Source organism: Daphnia magna, linkage group LG2, assembly GCF_020631705.1.
Source record: "Daphnia magna isolate NIES linkage group LG2, ASM2063170v1.1, whole genome shotgun sequence".
In the NCBI taxonomy this organism is placed as follows: domain Eukaryota; kingdom Metazoa; phylum Arthropoda; class Branchiopoda; order Diplostraca; family Daphniidae; genus Daphnia; species Daphnia magna.
In genome coordinates this window covers 9,895,584-9,912,887 of record NC_059183.1, presented here as the reverse complement: position 1 = coordinate 9,912,887, position 17,304 = coordinate 9,895,584, and the positions used below count along the sequence as shown (strand labels likewise).

General features: G+C 41.8%; 3 protein-coding genes, 1 long non-coding RNA gene and 1 pseudogene across 5 annotated transcripts; 3 read left to right on the top strand and 2 right to left on the bottom strand.

The window, feature by feature from the left end:
- Positions 1-3,346: 3,346 nt before the first annotated feature.
- LOC116918407 lies at positions 3,347-4,564 on the bottom strand. The gene is made up of 5 exons (XM_045169072.1): positions 4,284-4,564; positions 4,109-4,208; positions 3,935-4,045; positions 3,729-3,869; positions 3,347-3,668 (listed from the first exon to the last, which is right to left on the bottom strand). The coding sequence occupies exons 1-5, from the start codon at positions 4,482-4,484 to the stop codon at positions 3,451-3,453; spliced, it is 771 nt and encodes a 256-aa protein (XP_045025007.1). The 5' UTR covers positions 4,485-4,564; the 3' UTR covers positions 3,347-3,450.
- Positions 4,565-8,261: 3,697 nt separating this feature from the next.
- LOC123469952 lies at positions 8,262-9,973 on the top strand. Of its 2 annotated transcripts, none has more exons than XR_006643238.1 (4): positions 8,262-8,813; positions 9,421-9,531; positions 9,603-9,703; positions 9,768-9,973. It is a non-coding gene; the product is annotated as an uncharacterized LOC123469952 (long non-coding RNA). The 2 variants fall into 2 exon arrangements; XR_006643237.1 differs by having other exon boundaries at positions 9,603-9,710.
- A 119-nt stretch (positions 9,974-10,092) lies between these two features.
- Positions 10,093-10,737, top strand: LOC123466457. The gene is made up of 3 exons (XM_045169317.1): positions 10,093-10,292; positions 10,351-10,525; positions 10,590-10,737. The coding sequence occupies exons 1-3, from the start codon at positions 10,125-10,127 to the stop codon at positions 10,703-10,705; spliced, it is 459 nt and encodes a 152-aa protein (XP_045025252.1). The 5' UTR covers positions 10,093-10,124; the 3' UTR covers positions 10,706-10,737.
- Positions 10,738-10,744: 7 nt separating this feature from the next.
- On the bottom strand, positions 10,745-12,403 carry LOC123469951. The gene is made up of 3 exons (XM_045169316.1): positions 12,122-12,403; positions 11,349-12,067; positions 10,745-11,192 (listed from the first exon to the last, which is right to left on the bottom strand). The coding sequence occupies exons 2-3, from the start codon at positions 11,497-11,499 to the stop codon at positions 10,969-10,971; spliced, it is 375 nt and encodes a 124-aa protein (XP_045025251.1). The 5' UTR covers positions 11,500-12,067; positions 12,122-12,403; the 3' UTR covers positions 10,745-10,968.
- A 386-nt stretch (positions 12,404-12,789) lies between these two features.
- Positions 12,790-16,838, top strand: LOC123469890 (annotated as a pseudogene).
- The last annotated feature ends 466 nt before the right edge of the window (positions 16,839-17,304 follow it).

Genomic DNA, 17,304 nt, shown 5'->3' with positions numbered 1-17,304 from the left:
AACGGCGGCTATCGACGTGGTTTTGGCCCACCAAAAGGCCATCGTTCAACTCGACCAAGAACTCGAAGAAAACTCCAAGGACATAAAGAACGTGCAAGTCCACTTCATTTCCGAATGGGAAACCATCCTTAACAGCTTTGTTGGATCCCTGTTAAAAGAAAAGAAGAAAGCAGCCGAAGTCCAGCCGAACGCCCCACAGTTTGTCGCACCCCGTCACACCCCGACGATCGTGTGCTTCCTGAGGACCCACCTCAATCAGCCGGGCATGGTGTCCTGCGGCCGCAAGATCAGGGAGTGTGATGGCTTCATGCTGCTGACTAACCGGGAGCGGATGGAGCTGCTGTTCGCACAGCACCGATGTTTTGGCTGTTTTCTCCCGCTGTCCGTCGCTGGTTATTTGAAGTTGGCCGATTGTCCGCACCCGCGCTTTTGTGCCATGTGCGGGACCAATGACCACCATCAAATTCTCTGCGCACCAAGGCGGGTGTATCAGGGAATCATCCCTGAATAAACGTAGCCGTGGACTCTAAACGTGGCCAGCTTTGTTGTTTTGTTTTTTTGTTGTTTCTTTTTTTGTTTATTTTAGTACCTGTGGACAGGTGGGCCCGCTGTCACTTACAGTGCTGCCCTCACGGGCAGGATTGTAGGTGGCAAGGGCCTTCGTTTTGTGTTTATGTTGGAAGTGGCCCTTGCCCCCTTTTGTTCAGTGTCTGTTTTTCAGTATAGTGTACCGTAACAGTCGTGAACGAGGATCTCTCGTTTACCTCCCCCCGTAATCCAGTCTAAATTTAAGTTCACAATTTTCTCTCTCTCTCTTTGTTCCCCCTTTTTTCAACAAAGAATAAAGCCGTGCGTTTTCCCTCAAGTCATATTTTTCATCTTCATTATTTTTCATCCTCCATCCCACATCTTTTCTGTTACGACGTTCCACTGCACGTGAGCGTACGTAACACCATTTTAGCGCAGAGTTGTCCGTAAAAACAGTGAAGTCCCTTCCGTACACATAAGGTTTTAATTTGTCTAAGGCCCATACTAGAGCGAGGCATTCTAGAGGCCCATACTAGAGCGAGGCATTCTAGGGCATTACTATGGTAGCTCATTTTGGCTTTAGAAGTTCTTCTACTGATAAAGATTATTGGTCGTTCGACTTTCTCTTTTACTCGGCTTAGAACCGCTCCAAGACCATATTTACTGGCGTTGGTTTTTAGGACCAAATCGCCATCATCGTCATCGTGGGCCAGAGTCGGAGCTGCTAGGAGGGCGTCTTGTATTTTCCACATAGCTAGTTAATGTTCTGGTTTCCATTCCCAGGATACTTCTTTCTTTAGTAATTGGTGCAAAGGGGCCGCCATAAGGGCAAATTGACGGATGAATCGGCGGTAGTACGAGGCTAGTCCGAGAAAGCTCTTTAAGGAAGAGACATCTACCGGCGTTGGAAAATTGTCTATGGCTGTAATTTTTTGTGGGTCTGGTCGGAGTCCTTCGCCGTCCACTAGGTGGCCCAAAAATTTCCCGTGTGGGACGCAAAAGCTGCATTTTTCTACATTAAGCGTTATCTTGGCGTTCTGGAAGGCAGTGAGGACCGCATCTAACCGCATTTGGTGCTCTTTGAAGTTGGAACCGAATACTAGGATATCGTCTATGTATGCTAGACAGTGCGTCCATTTTCAGTTGAGTAGCACATGATCGATTATTCTGACGAACGTTGCAAGAGAATTGCAGAACCCGAAGGGAAGATATTTGAACTGGTAGAGACCGTCGGTAGTGACAAACGCTGTTTTTTCCCGATCTTCGTGGTGTACCGGAACCTGCCAGAATGCGTTCTTTATGTGAATGGAACTAAAGATTACTGCACCGGCTACCCTTTGGATAAGATCGTCAGGTCTGGGCATCGGGTATACATCCTTTTTAGTGACTGAATTTAGTGGTCTGTAATCCACACAAAATCGTAGATTACCGTCCTTTTTTTAATTAGGACCACGTTGGCGCTCCAAGGACTAATGGATGGCTCAATGATCCCTTTAGGAGAGCATGCTTTTTACTTGCTCGGCTATTATTTGACGCTCGTACGTAGAGACACGCCGAGGTCGTGCGCTTATAGGCCGTGCGTCTCCTGTGTTGATGCGATGAGCATGAATGAAATGCTTAAAGCGACCTTTATTTTTTAAAGAGCCGTTTGTATTTGAGGTAGAGGTAGTAGACGGCCATAAACCAACTGGAACGGTGAGATCTCGGTCGTACTCTGCCTTGCAGTGTTGATAGCAAAGACGGCTGCTGGTAGATGACGATCCCAGTCGTCATGCTCAACGTTCACGTAGGCTGCCAACGCCAGAGTCATCGTCCTGTTAACACGCTCAACAAGTCCAGACGTCTGGGGATGCTCTGCCGTCGCGAATACATGGTCGGTTCGCCACTCGTGGACTTTTTCTTCCATTAGATGAGATGAGAACGCCGTACCTTGATCACTGATGATTCTAGTCGTACCACCATGACGAAAGTTGATGTGATCTTTGACGAATTCAGCTACTAATGCGGTTGAAGTGTCTGTCACCGCCACTGCTTCGACATACTTTGTCTAGTAATCAATCGCCATCAGAATGTGCTTTTTCCCATCGGACGTTGCTTTGAATGGGCCAAGATGATCCATACCAATGGTGTGAAACGGACGATCAGGGGGTGGAATTGGTTGGAGTTGCCCAGCGGGGAAACCAGGGATACATTTGTGAAATTGACAATAATTACAAGAAGATACATATTTTCGAACACTGGCCCGAAATTTTGGCCACCAATAACGTTCAGAGACCCGTGCAACCGTTTTATCTATTCCCATATGACTGGAGGAGGGATCATCGTGACAAAACTCAATTATTTTTCTTCTTAAAATTGATGGGACACATAACAAAAATTTACGACCCTGGGAGGGATTCCTTCTATACAAAACTTTCCCATGAATTTTAAATTGCTCAGAAAATTTTCCCTGTACTTTTGAATTCAAGGAGGTAATAATAGGTCGCAATTGGCTATCCAACTGTTGTTGAAATGCCAATTCAGCGTTACTCATGCCTACTGGCCTTCTACTGTCAAAAACACAAACTACATGACCGATCGCGGAGCCACTGGTTCCAATACAGGATTCATCAGGGTTACGCGATAGGGCATCAGCCACACAATAGGGGATGGCGCAAAAAAATAAAAAAATAAATAAAACATACTAAAAATAAGAGAAAAAAAAATAAAAAATATCCCCCAATCATACTATACCTGGGAAAAATTTACTTTTCGAGTTATAAACGTTTAAAGTTTGGCCTCCAAGGCCCTCCTCTAAAACGCAGGAGGTGGCCTAAAGTCACGTGATTCTTGGTGTATTAGTATAGGTCAATCAATAACCAATAGGAGCAGATCACGTGACCGGCAACAGCCAATAGAATGCGTATCCTTGAAAACGATTTTTCATTCTTTTACCACATTACACACTTGCAAGAGGGCAAGATGTCCCATCGTCTCTTGGAAGGATTTATCAAAGCAGATTCCAATAACATCCCCATAGTGGATATCAAAAACGGCAAATTTTAAGTCAGTGTTTACACCAACATTTTTTAAACAAATAGGGGATGTTCCTGCTGCCTTATCAGCCTTGCAAACTGTGTCGACAGTTGGCCAGGAAAAAGCTGTAAAAATAATACAGTTAAAGAAAGACATACATTGCTAACGAAATAAATGTGATATACCTTCAGTCAACGCAAATTCTGTCACATATGAACGGTCTACGTCACAAGTTGCTTGGGAATAGATTCCATCAATTTGTTTTGATTTACTGGCTATAGGCTTCATGGCCCCTTCAATAAGAATGACAGCTGATCGGGAAACTTCTATAAAAAAATGTGATAAATGATAGACCCTTATGATACACCTTAACGATAAAGGTAGAATATACCTTCAGTCAATACAGGTTCTACTCCATAAGCTGCTTGTGGAAAGATATCACAAGTTTGTCTTGATTCACTCATCGCATGTGTAACCACATCACCAGTTAACTGGGAAAAATCTATAAATAAAGCAATAGTGATAAATGATAGTTTTGAATGCTATCGATGAAGATGGGATTTACCTTGCCTTAGAAACCTGTGAGGTATGACATTCTTGTCTATCAAAATTTTTTTCCTACGGCCACTTTTGTAGTCAGCTAAGTTTAGGCAATCAGCTCCCATCTAGAGTAATAACATTATATGAAATAGGCTATAACTAAAAAAAGTTATTGGATGAAATTCCACCAAGTTACTTACATTAAAATGGTCTTCACAGACATAGAGATGACTATTTGGGCTTACGTCGTTTTCACCAACTCCACAGGCACTTAACCAAGCATTTCTTCTTTCTTTCTGAGCTGGGGCGGGCACACTTATAAAAATTTTGTCTCTTGAATCATTTGTGTTGGTACAATACTTTGCTACGCATACTTTGGTTTGCAAAATCTTTTTCGACATGTCACAATGGCTGTAAAAAACTAGAATAAACAAGCTAGACGCGACACAGACAAAATGACAGATCTTCCCCGCTTCTATTGGTTCCCCTGATCACGTGATCTGCTCCTATTGGTTATTGATTGACCTATACTAATACACCAAGAATCACGTGACTTTAGGCCACCTCCTGCGTTTTAGAGGAGGGCCTTGGAGGCCAAACTTTAAACGTTTATAACTCGAAAAGTAAATTTTTCCCAGGTATAGTATGATTGGGGGATATTTTTTATTTTTTTTTCTCTTATTTTTAGTATGTTTTATTTATTTTTTTATTTTTTTGCGCCATCCCCTATTATCTACACCTTTAACGTGGCGAATTTCAAAATCAAACTCTTGAAGAGACAAAATCCACCTGGCGAATTTGCCAGTTACTTCTTTCTTTGACCATAGCCACCGAACAGCAGAACTGTCGGTACAAATTGAAAAACGTCGACCATACACATAATGTCGTAACTTTTTTACGGCCCACACGATCGCTAAAAACTCTAACTCATTTGCATGGTACTTACTCTCCGCTTCAGTTAATCTTCGGCTGATGTATGCAACTGGACGAGGTCCCTCACCGGAATCTTGAGTTAAAACGGCCCCAAGGCCTACTAGGCTAGCATCTGTTTGTAGACATACATCAATATTTTCATCAAAATGTGCCAGCACCGGAGCCGACACCAAGCGGTTGACAAGTTCGGTTTTGGCTAACTCTTGATTTTCCTTCCAACTCCATACGGAATTCTTTTTCAATAACACGTGCAATGGATGAGCTATTGCGGCAAAATCTGGGACGAAACGACGATAGAAAGAAGCAAGGCCAAGGAAGCCTCTCAGAGACTTTACATTCTTAATCCTAAAGTTCAAAAGGGCGCTGATCTTTTCTGGGTCTGGCCGGATTCCATTCTCATCGATGATGTGACCTAGGTGAAAGATTCTACTGGTCGCAAAAATACATTTAGATACATTAAGTGTTAGGCCGGCCTTTTACAAGGCAATCAACACACATTCAAGTCTCTTCTGATGCTCTTCAAATGTCTTTCCAAAAACTAGCACGTCATCCAGATAAACTAGACACATTTGCCATTTGAGATATGCAAGAACTCTATCCATAAGCCTTTGAAACGTAGACGGTGCGTTATTTAAACCGAATGGCAATCTAAGAAACTCATACAAACCGTCGGGTGTGATAAAAGCTGTTTTGTTTCTATCAGCTTCAGCAACGGGTACTTGCCAGTATCCACTCATTAAATCCAGGCTGGAAAAGAATTTTGCTCCAGCAAGCCGATCGAAAACATCATCCATACGGGGCAACGGATAAACATCTCGTTTCGTTACGGCGTTAAGGCGCCTGTAATCAATGCAAAAACGATAATCACCAGATTTTTTCTTAACTAATACTACCGGCGAAGCCCAAGGGCTAAATGACGGACGTATGATGCCTTGCCGCAACATTTCAGTGACTTTCTCCATGATAATTCTTCTTTCGGGAGCAGATACTCGATATGGGACAGAGCTGATTGGATGCGCGTTTTCCGTATCGATGACATGTTCTGCTATATTAGTGTATCCCAAATTGCCGTCTGCTGACGGGAAACATCGTAGACGTCTTGTTAACAGGGCCAGTACTGCGCTCCTCTCTTCTGTCGATAACTTTTCACCAATACGAGCGTCTTTTAACGCGTTCCAGCTCGGTTGTTCAATGTCACTGATAAGCGGGCAGGCTGGATTAACTGGCTGGTCTTCTTGACCAACGACGACCACGCTGGGATCAAAATCAGGTTCTACAAGAGCTAATAAATCTTTACGTCGTAAATTAAGCACGGATTTCTTCATATTCAAAACAGGAATTTTTAGTCTTCCTGTCGTCACCTTAACTATACATGATGGAATAATCCACTCTAAACCCGGATGGGAACACATATTTTGTCTCACCACCACATTACCAAAGAAATTCTAAGACATTTGAGCTTTAACAAAACACAGAGATTCGGCAGGAATGATGGCTGACTCTATTACCTTTACTTCAATACCATGAGTATGATTGCGTCTCTTTGTTCCATCTTTCTCGAGTGCCTCAATCAATTCGTCTTTCACCATAAGAGGGCACTCCTCACACAACTCACTAACAATTTCTTCATCAATTCCGGCAAAACGGACTTTCTTCACTTTTTGTTTGCTCGGATCTTTTGATTTTGCAACAATTTTATCGTCCTCAACAATCAAATTTGTTTTACTTTTTACAATCCAATCCGCTCCCAGAATCAACGCGAATGGACACGATTTCACTACGGCTACTTTTTCCAAATCTACAATTTGATTTTCCCACTTTACGTTTAATAGACAAAAAGAATCTACTATCACTTTTTAACCATCTACACCAGTTAATTTTAACAAAGATTTTACACGATTAGGATTGAGAATATTTCTTACGACACTAAGTCTTATGGCAGACACACTTGCACCTGTATCAACAAGTCCGACCACTTCACCTACATTTTCTATAAATACCTTAACAAAGGGCAGCGGGGGACGGCAAGGGAGGTAGGCATAACCGGTGAGCATAGGCCTTGCTCCTAACTTCCGGTTGAACCTTTTCCCGTTCTTGATGGACAATGACAAGAGATGTGTCCAACTACTCCACAGTTGTAACATTTTCTTGCACTTGGTTCAACCCATCCACCTCCGCCTCTTCCATTGCGTCCCATACCACGTTCATGTCCAGCTCCACCACTGGCGTCGCTGCTACTCTCGCCACGTCCAGCACCACGACTTCCGATCGATAATTTGTTGAATTGTGCTGCGATTTGATTTACGAGCTTGTCACCGAAGGTGGACAGGGCAGCAGCAAAATCTTGTGTTGGTGGAGTGGCAGGTATAACCGGTGGGCCCGCTGGACCAGGGGGTGGTGGAAAAGTGTCTGCTCTTGAAGCCACACCCAATGTTTCTAATGTTCGAATACGCTGGATGAACTCCGTGACGTCTCCTGGAATGTCAGCTGTCATGGCTGCTACATGTTGCCACTTCGCCAGGCCGTCAATTAGAAAAGAAACCATCTGCTCATTATTAAGGGGGATAGGGGAAACACGTAATAACTTATGCTTATCTAAGGCGTACTCAATACCAGATTCTCCAATTTTCTGTCGTCTCTCTTCGACTAGACGGTGCCATTCACTAAAATTTAAACGTGGTGAAAAATTAGCGATGAAAGCATTAGACCAATCACCCCAATTAGCAAACGCATGTCCTGCGTGAATATGCCAATCCAATGCAGTCTTTAGGAGTCTTCTAGCTGCTACTTGAATTCGCTGCGCATCTGTCCAATTCTCTGCAATGGCCACTCTCTCTACCATTTCCACAAAATCTTGCGGAAAATCTTTCAATCCCACACAGCACAGATCCTCTTGGGACCCTCCCAATAGGCTCTTGGCCTCCCAAGCTTTTATTAGACTTCCCAATGTTGTCCTGAGGAAGGTTATCGGATTTGCGTATACGGCATCATTCGTAAAATTTACACTGTTCTATTTATAATGTTTTCAGGATGCCTTTTGTATGGTAAGATTTTATCAGTATTTCTAAATTTTCGCTTGATTTGCGAAATTTTTTTTTGTTTTGGTTTCGTTTATTTGAATTATTTCTTAATTGTTTCTACAAATAGCATCCACCACATCACTTTGCCATCCGTAATCCAGCTGTATATGCAGCATAGTGTTGTGTTAACTGAAATCGTTTGATGTGCTGGCAACACGTAAAACGATCAATCACTCTTTTTTCAACCTTAGCCGCTATTGTGGTGGTACGGGATAGTCCCAATTCCGACCGCTAGGTGGCGAGCGATAGAAGACGCGTTGGGGAAGGAGAGACCGGCAGTTGGGCGCGAGACGTAGAGCAGAGCAGGCAGAAGAGCATCGTCCTCCAACATTTCAGTTTTGTTTCTTTTGTGTTTTACCTTACCCGATTTGTGCCGTCAAGGTGTGGAATACACTAAATTTGCGAGTGATCCAGCCGAACAGTGACTTTATCTTTAATTTCCCAGCCATCCGGCGCCATTTGGTGTCAGAAGTGGGATCGAGTGCTCGCTTCCCGTGGCTGCGACGGCGTGGTGACCCCTTGCTAAAACTGATCATTCGGCTTTATCGGAAACATCCAGCTTGCTGAGGCAGATTTCAACATCCATCGACATTCTCCGGAAGAAAATCTTGTCGCTGAACGTGGCATTAGGGTGTTTGGGAGCGAATTTCATCCCGATTTGCTGGATTTTGTGGCGGATTCTTCCTATCCTTGGCGCCAAACCAACATGGCGGATCGGTGAATAGACATTTCTCGTTGCATTTTTTTTGTGTATTTTTCAATTGCTGCTGGTAATTCGTCGAGAGGACGTTTACAAGTAGATTTCAGCCTTTTTTTTTATTTATTTATTTTATTTTATTTTTTTTTTTTAATTTTTCGGCTTTGTGTTGGGTGGGGTATTTTGGCGCGCTTTTTCTTTGTGTGTGAAACAACAGCGGCTGGTGTTGCAGTGGCTGACGTTTATGCGTCGCTACCGCTGACATCCCTGCTGGTTGTGCAGAAGGGCATTTTTGTAAACCAACAACGGCTAGTGTTGCAGTGGCTGACGTTCATGCGTCGCTACCGCTGACATTCCCGTTAGTTGTGCGGAAGTGTATTTTTGTTGTTATACAACAGTGGCTGGTGTTGCAGTGGCTGACGTTCTGCGTCGCTACAGCTGACATCCCTACTGGTTGTGCGGAAGGGAATTTTTGAATAAACGAAAGCGGTTGGTGTTGCAGTGGCTGACGTTCTGCGTCGCTATTGCTGACATCTCTGACGGTCGGAAATAGAATAATTTGTAGACCAAAAATAAATAAATAGATAAAAATAAATTGGCAGTAATTTTATTTCGTTCTTTGTCGAGTTCGCCTTCTGGATATCGTTTTCTTCAACTGAAAAGTGGATTACATCTTCTCGTGGATTTCGTCAACTATTGCTGCATTCTGGAATTGAATTACCTGATATTCTTGCCTTGGTAATTTATCTAAAAAATCAATTTAAGTAGTGAAAATTCCTCTTGGCATTGCAAAACTATTCTATCATCAGGATTGAAATTTGAATCTCGTGGCCGTAACTGTACAGTCTACTTAATTCTCCATGCTCTACTCACTCTGAACTCTTGTTTTGTCAGTGCATTGTTGCTCTAAGTAAGAGGTAAATTAGTTTAAAACAATTACAGTCAAAATTTGTATTAATTTTTGTTGTTATCAGTGTTGCAGGCTTGCAGCATCATAGTTACAAAAACAACTTGGTCGTCAACGTCATACGTCAACATCAATTTATTCAAGGTAAATTTGATAATGAAAAGGGTTAATACTGCTAGCAGCACATCTCAGGCTCACATAAGGAGAATGCGTCGGGAGGCAAATCAAAACGTGGAGGTTGCTAATTTGTCTCAGTTTGAAGTTGAACGTGACATCAACAGTATTTGTGAACCAGGTGATTTTTTCAACAATTTCTTTATTAAAACTGAATTTAATGTAATCCATTTTTTGGTACTTCATCTTTTAAGTATTTCAAGACTACACTAAAAGAAGTTAGGAATTTTTAAAAATCCAATTTCGAGAAATGACTGCAAAAATCGACGATCTTTTGGACTCGAGACCGAAACCGTGTATTTGTACAATACAAAGAATCGAAGAAAATGAACAGCAATTCCTTTTGCCTTTGGATTCGTTCGATGCTATTGAACATCTTGAAAATTCAATGAAGGACCAACAATCTCGACAACAAATGGTAACAGTAAATATTCAGTTTTTATTATTTCCGTTTGCAACCTTTAATTTTTTTTCAGATCCTTTTGCTGCTCCGTATCGGTGGAATAAATCTCCAGAAAACGGTTTATGCAATAATGGAAAAGTTATTCTCATACGAAATTGGAACTAAGTTCACTTGGACGGGAAAATCCTCAAAAGGAATCGAGAAAGCTAAATTTTCTGATCTGAAGAATATCTATGCTGCAATCTCTGGTAAAGATCGATGAAGATATATTTATTCTGGCTTAATAGAAACAAATTTTGCAATGTACTACAGGTGCCGTCCTCGGTAACAAAGACCTTGCTGGTGATGAGAAAACTACAGTTAAAGTGCAGTATCAAGTAACCGAGTGGCTTCGTAACTGTCAGCAGAATTTGAAAAGTCAAATGTAGTTGATGAACAAATAAAACATTTGAAAAATGTGTCTTGTTTATATGTATTCATTTTATCATAACAATTATTGCTGAAAATCGGAGCTGGGTACGGAATACTAGCCGGTATATATATGGTTAATTTGTTTCATTATTGGAGGTTATGGGGAGATCCTCGGGAAGGTGAGAGAGGTACTGAGGAGGTTATCAGGAAGCCACCAGGTAACCAAAAAGATCGTTTTTAGAGGAATTTAGGAAGCTCACAAGTAAGACTGAGGAGGAAATTAAGAGTATCTTGGGAGGTCCTGGGGAACCAAATGTGCTGTGTGGGATCCCCCTTCAAAACGTGGGATCGACTCGACTGCGGTTGCTGAAATACGAGGCATTACGGCTGCAGCTGGACCTCCTGCACCAGCCGCTGGTGCTGCTGCTGGAAGTGCGTTCAATGCCGTGACGAGTGCTGCTGTCTGCTGCGTTTGTTGGTCCATAGCTGTCAAGAGTTGGGCTGCTTGATTCTGTGCCGCTTGTCTGTCATTTGCCATCGCATTTGCTAGACGCACTAGAGCGTCAACTAGATCGACCGCCATCTCCGTTCCTTCGTCTCTTACTCTTGCGAAAGCTGTTGCACCCTCGGGAAAGTGAAAGGTGATTCTACTGGAACCACCTGTCGATAAACGTGGAGAAGGAGTTGCTATTCGAGCTTCTGGATCAGTCAGACCGCTATGTATTTCTCCTGTTACAGGCGTGACTAAGCTTTTCGCAGCAGAACGCGTTGTTATCTGAAACGGGACGGTAGTTTTTCCTCTACGCCGCATATAACACCGCTGAATACTGAAAAAAAACTCGAAAAACACCTACGTACCAATAATTAACCAGAAAAACCCCCAAAAAAAACGACCACAAAAAAGTAAAAGAAAGTATTACATAAGCCACCACGTTGCTGAGAAGAAGAAAAAAAAATATTCCAACTCTTCGCCGTTAGCAACAACGGGGGGGGGGCCAAAAAAAACAAAGAAAGAAAGAAGTGGGCGTTTTCAGCGCGTTTTTTTTAAATAAAGGTAGGTGGGGAGGGGGATGGAGGAGAAAAAAAAATTAAAAAAAAAATTCGCGTGGGAATAAATAAAGAGGGGAGCAGAAAAGGGGGAAAAAAATGGCGACGTGACGAGAAAAGAACAAGTACAAAACGTCACCACAAAAAAAAAAAAATAATTCGTCTCGAGAAAAATAACTTACAAATTACGACTTACTAACAAGTTCCTCGGGCAATTCTCAAAAAAAAAAGAATTATACACAAACGAGAATTATTCAATGGCCCGATCCTACTCCTGACACCAAATGTTGCAATGTGTTCGGCCGGCGAGCGGATTCGGCCAAGCACTTGAACTTAATAAATAAATAAATAATAAAAATAGGAAACACAATAGATAGGGTACTCACATATATTAAACACTACGCGGAAGTGGCCAGGCAAACGCCGCAACCCTTCCTTAGACGACTCAAACGAACGTAAGAGTCTTACAGTGTGTTACACACACACGCATACGTACGCCTCCGACAGGAGACAGGACAAGTGACGACAAGAGACAAGTGACTACAAGAGACAAGTGACGACAAGAGACAAGTGACGACTAACGCCCCTTTTCGTTCGCTGGCCAGCTTACGAGACCGTCACGCCCTCATTCGGCAACACAACACAGGCCCTCAGGGTACACACATACAGGTACAGTATCCTGCACAAAAATCCGAACACCGATTTAATTTCTTAAAGCCACCTATTGGCGGGGTAAAGGGTTTTTTGTTTGTTTTTCTTTAAGAGGAAGGGTAGACGGGGTGATGGACACATAGGGCAGGGTTGGGTAAGTCTAGACATTTTTTTTATGCCTTAAGGTATTACGCTTTAAGGCAAGTAACAGGTCGGGACATTTTTGCAACCCCTAGGGTGGTGTGTTTTTTTTAAACGACAGTTGGAAATGTTGGACTTAGGCTGTGTAATACTCCTTACCCAAATAAATTAGATAGCTGCCTGTGCACATCTATGTCGATACCGATGGGATATGTGTAGAGCCTCTGATTGCGACGCCGTAGATCAGTGTTCGATTCACAATAGACCAAGATCGGATGCTGAGTTGCCAAGACGCACTAAAAAAGGGAAAAAGAAGAAAATTACATTTGTTGAGGAAGAGACTGAAGACAGTGACCAAGATCCCGAAGATCAAGACCAAGAAGATTCTCTTGGTTACGAAGAAAATGATGAAGTCAAAAGTAAATCAGCAGTACAAACATCTAACCAGTCTGACGATCAAAGTAATGGTTTTGAACCTCCGCTCAACTTTGAAGTAGCTGCAAAAAAGCTAGATTCGTGTTTAGATCAAAGTACATCTACCCTAAGATCGGATGTGAAGCCTAGTTTGAAAGTAAATATCTTAATTGGCGCGTTAATTTCATTTTGTAACGCAATTTTAATGTTTCAGGGAATCGGATGTTCTAGTTCATTTGAGGATCTCACTCCAAACCTGGACGTGAGAGATAGTGCTGAAGAAGAAGATATTATTCCTAAGTTGAAGTGCACACAAAACAATGAGACCTCAAACGTCGAAGAACTATTGGCCCTCTGCTCGGGAAAATTCCCTGGTAAGTTGTGTCGAAGATTTGTTTTTTCGTTGTATGCTTAGCTAACTTATTTTACCATGTAGATTCACTTTCTGGAAGAGACACGCAAATAAGTAGTTTGACTGAAAATGCAGATGACGAATCTGATGAAGAAGTTAAGCCGTTCGCAAGAATAATTCCAATGGCTGATGAGGATGACGAGGAAGATGGCTCCAGTAGTGCTCTCCCAAAATTCGTTTCTGAAAATGACGCTGATGAATCTGGAACTGTGCCTTCTTTTTTAGAGGATGGAGAAAAATAACTGTCAAAGGTGAAAAAAAGGGCCCGTGTTTGTCTGTCAGATGACGAAGATGAAACTATCGATGAAAACCATTCGTTTGTCGAAGAAGAGGAAATGCATGAAGAGGAACGAGAATTTAGAGGTCTGACTGAGTTTTTGAAGACGAGGCTGAACTGTCCGGTTCCGAAGTTGGCAGCGGTGACGAACGAGAAGACGAAATGGATGACTGGGAGGAGGAGGAAGGCGATAAGGAGGATATTGATGAAAACGAAGTTCGTGAGCAAGTTGGAAGAGCCCATATGAAGACAATGCTTGATCAAGACCAGCGTGAAGTTCGACTTTTTCAAGAGCTTTTTCTCGAAGATGGAGATTTGCATTCTGATGGCGGTGGAAGGCAAAAACAATTTCGGTGGAAACAGGCTGATGGTGAAAATACTGAGGGAGACGGTGCCCGTCCAAAAAATCAAGAAGATGAAGAAGATGAAGCTGCTGAAGAACAGGATGATCTCACATGGAGAAAAATTCACAGTGATAGAGAAAAATGGCTCCTGCAACAAAAGTCGCAACAGGTGATCGTCCAACGACGTAAAATGTTTTCAGTTTACTAATCAACCATTTTTGCCGCCAAACATTTGGTGTACAGGAAACGAATAAAGAAGTGCCATTGGTTATGAGCCGGCAAACTAAAATGGTGAAAATCAACACTGCTTCCAAAACCATTAATCAAATTACAGAAGGCGATTCCTCCGCTGCTACTGCCAACGCCAAGCAGTCAACGCATTCTAAGGCGAACATTGTGACCACTGTAGGTTACTTTTACAAAGTGCTTAACACATTGTAGAGATCAGCGCTTATATACTTTCCTACTTTTCATTTTATAGGTGAGATGCGGATCTTTTTTACGCAGAAGTGAAAAAGATTTATCAGAAATTGCATCGTTGATGAAATCCGTGTTACCTGTTCAGGCACCAAGGGTCGGTTCCAATTTTGTATTTGCATCCATTACTCCGGAGAGGCCAGTCGCCGAGCAAAATAGGAAACATAAACAAGATGTAATACCAAAACTTAATCTGTTGTGTTCTTTTGCTTCCGATGGTTTTTATTTTTATTTTTTTCAGAGTTCTAAATGCGATTCATCCAAGCAAAATCCAGCACCAGCCAAGAAAGCTAAAATGCCTCTAAGTGCAAAACTAATTTAACATTTAGTTCAATTAGTTAGTTTCTCCATATCTACTTAATAAAAACATAATTTAGTCGTACCTTTCAAAAGTGTCAACGACAGTGTTGACTGTATGGGGCAGATACGTTTGTGTATCGATTCGATTCGACGATCGATATGGGTATGCTATGCCCGAGATACAGCGGCTAGTTTATAACATGTATCCCTTACACATCCACCCCACACATCCAATAATCGTACACAGAACCTTTAAATACCTTGATTCCAGATCCGAAAACATCATGCTGCAAGTTTTACAACAATTCCGCAGTTTTTATTTTTTTTTAATTACTTTTCTATTTTACGGGTAAGTTTTAATTTATGAGCTGTATACACGTATTGTTTGTACACATCAATCAATTTTTCTAGTGCATAAAAAATTTTTGTATTACATTATACGAACTAAATAGGTCCCGTGCACGTCGCTAGCCGGACCACGTCGATAACATTTTCCGTTTTTTTTTATCGAATTCCCAAATTTTTTTGATTTATTTATGAATTGATCGTATGCGTTATTGAATTTCTCGTAATGTTCATTTATGACATTGCTACTTTTTTTCGAAAATTATTCGTAAATTAGAATTTACACGGAAACTGCAAGGCTTTGTTATAATGATGTTTTCGGATTGAAAACGTTCCGCGACACGCTTTGCCGTTGGCAACTTCCATGGTGATTTCCACAAGATACCACCCCATGTTCCAAATACATGAAATACCGGGTCCCCGACACTCAAATAGCATTGATCATTGCTTTCAATCCATTCCAGGTTTCGGTGGCCGTTGGAACAATTTGATCGGGCGGTAATTGGAAACCATAAGTACCCGAGTCTCGAAGTTCTATAGTGTATGAATGAACAACCCCTTCGCTCTCGTAGTAGTGATCCGTGGTGTCACCAGATGCTATGTCTGTAACATCGAGGTAACAATAATGGTTAGATTACAACTCATCTCTTCGTACGTGTGTTAATTCTCGACATCAATAGCCTTTTCACCGTTAAAGATTGCAATGCGTTGTGCCCATGTTGTGTTGTTCTTGTCGTTCAAGTTCTCCGACATCAGCAATATGGACGGTATGGCTCTATTGGACGGTATTTATTATTTTATTTTATTTCGACGCGAAGCCCAGTGCGGGAAAGCTTGTCCCCCATGCAAAAAAGCTTGTGACTATCAATGCTCTAATCAAAAGTGCACGGAACAGTGCAGTAATGAGTGTGTTTTTGCATGGTACCGTAAAAAATTCTTTCCAATTTAATTTTTTTTTTTCTCTTTTTTTTTTTTTTTTTTTTATAATGATTGTTTGGTTTATTTAGAAAAAGTGTGAATAGGAGTGTCCTCATGAAGTTTGTGACCACCCGTGTTATGAGTTTTGTAAACGAGCTCCGTGTGACAAACCGTGCAAGAAAACGTTTCGTTGCGTACATACTTGTAATGGTCTTTGCGGTGAAATTTGCCCGCCCAAATGCCCATCTTGTGCCTACGTTAAAATACCTAACTACAACCCCAAAGCAAGGTATAAACACCCCCAACTCCCCCCCCCCAAATGGACTTCGAATTCTTGCCCCATCGGTCCCGTGCTACTCACCTGCCACCTAGTGCCAACCGGAGAGAACTTTCCCGGTCTTACGGCGGGACTGATACACGTTCCATTCACGATCCGTGATTAACAATAGACCATAAGATTTTTCTATTGTAGCGTTTTTCATATGTAAGTATCTCTCTAGCATAAACAAGATTCTATTCAATAGATAATAAAAGAAGTAACGAATAAAGTTCATTTTTTATTATTGTCAATTCAGTTTATTCTGTTTGCGAAATTTAACAAGAAACGTCAACTTGTGCCATAAAGAGCCGTAGCGTTTTGCAAATCTCTTTGGTGCAGTATAAAAGACTTGATAAAACGTTTAACGTTTGGTAACGGTGTTGGTTCGCTATAGCGCCGTTACTATGCGTGATACCATATGCGTTTACTAATGAGGGTTTATCTAATGCTAATTGCAGGTCTAGGAATGGCTGAAAAGAGTGACGCAAGGGTCAGGACAGTTTGAAAAACGATTGGAATAATGACCACACTGGCTTGTTACATGGAAAGCAAAGGCTATAAACTCCAAATGGAGGAAATTAGGTGTCCACATGAATTATAAACGGTGAATTAATTGGACGACCAAACCCACTCTTTTTTCACGTTCTTTGCAGTTAACCATCACAAATATGTTTTTATTCTGTTTTATATAAATCAGGCAGAAATGTAAATAAATTCTTGTCGTGACCCTCGGACTGCTCGAAGTTGTGGTGATGATGCAGCTTTAAGAAGTCGGAATGAGCTGCCGCGAGTTCATCTATAAGTTAATGTCCGTTAGGGTATTAAATTTAGCTGTTGATTGATCCAAACGCATGGGGGGGGGGGATAAGCAATAATTGGGATCGAAAGGGCAATCAAGTAAACTAATCTTAAGGGCCGTATTCAAAATAAGCCCATAACCCCCAAAAAACTTTGGGGGGTTATGGTTTAAT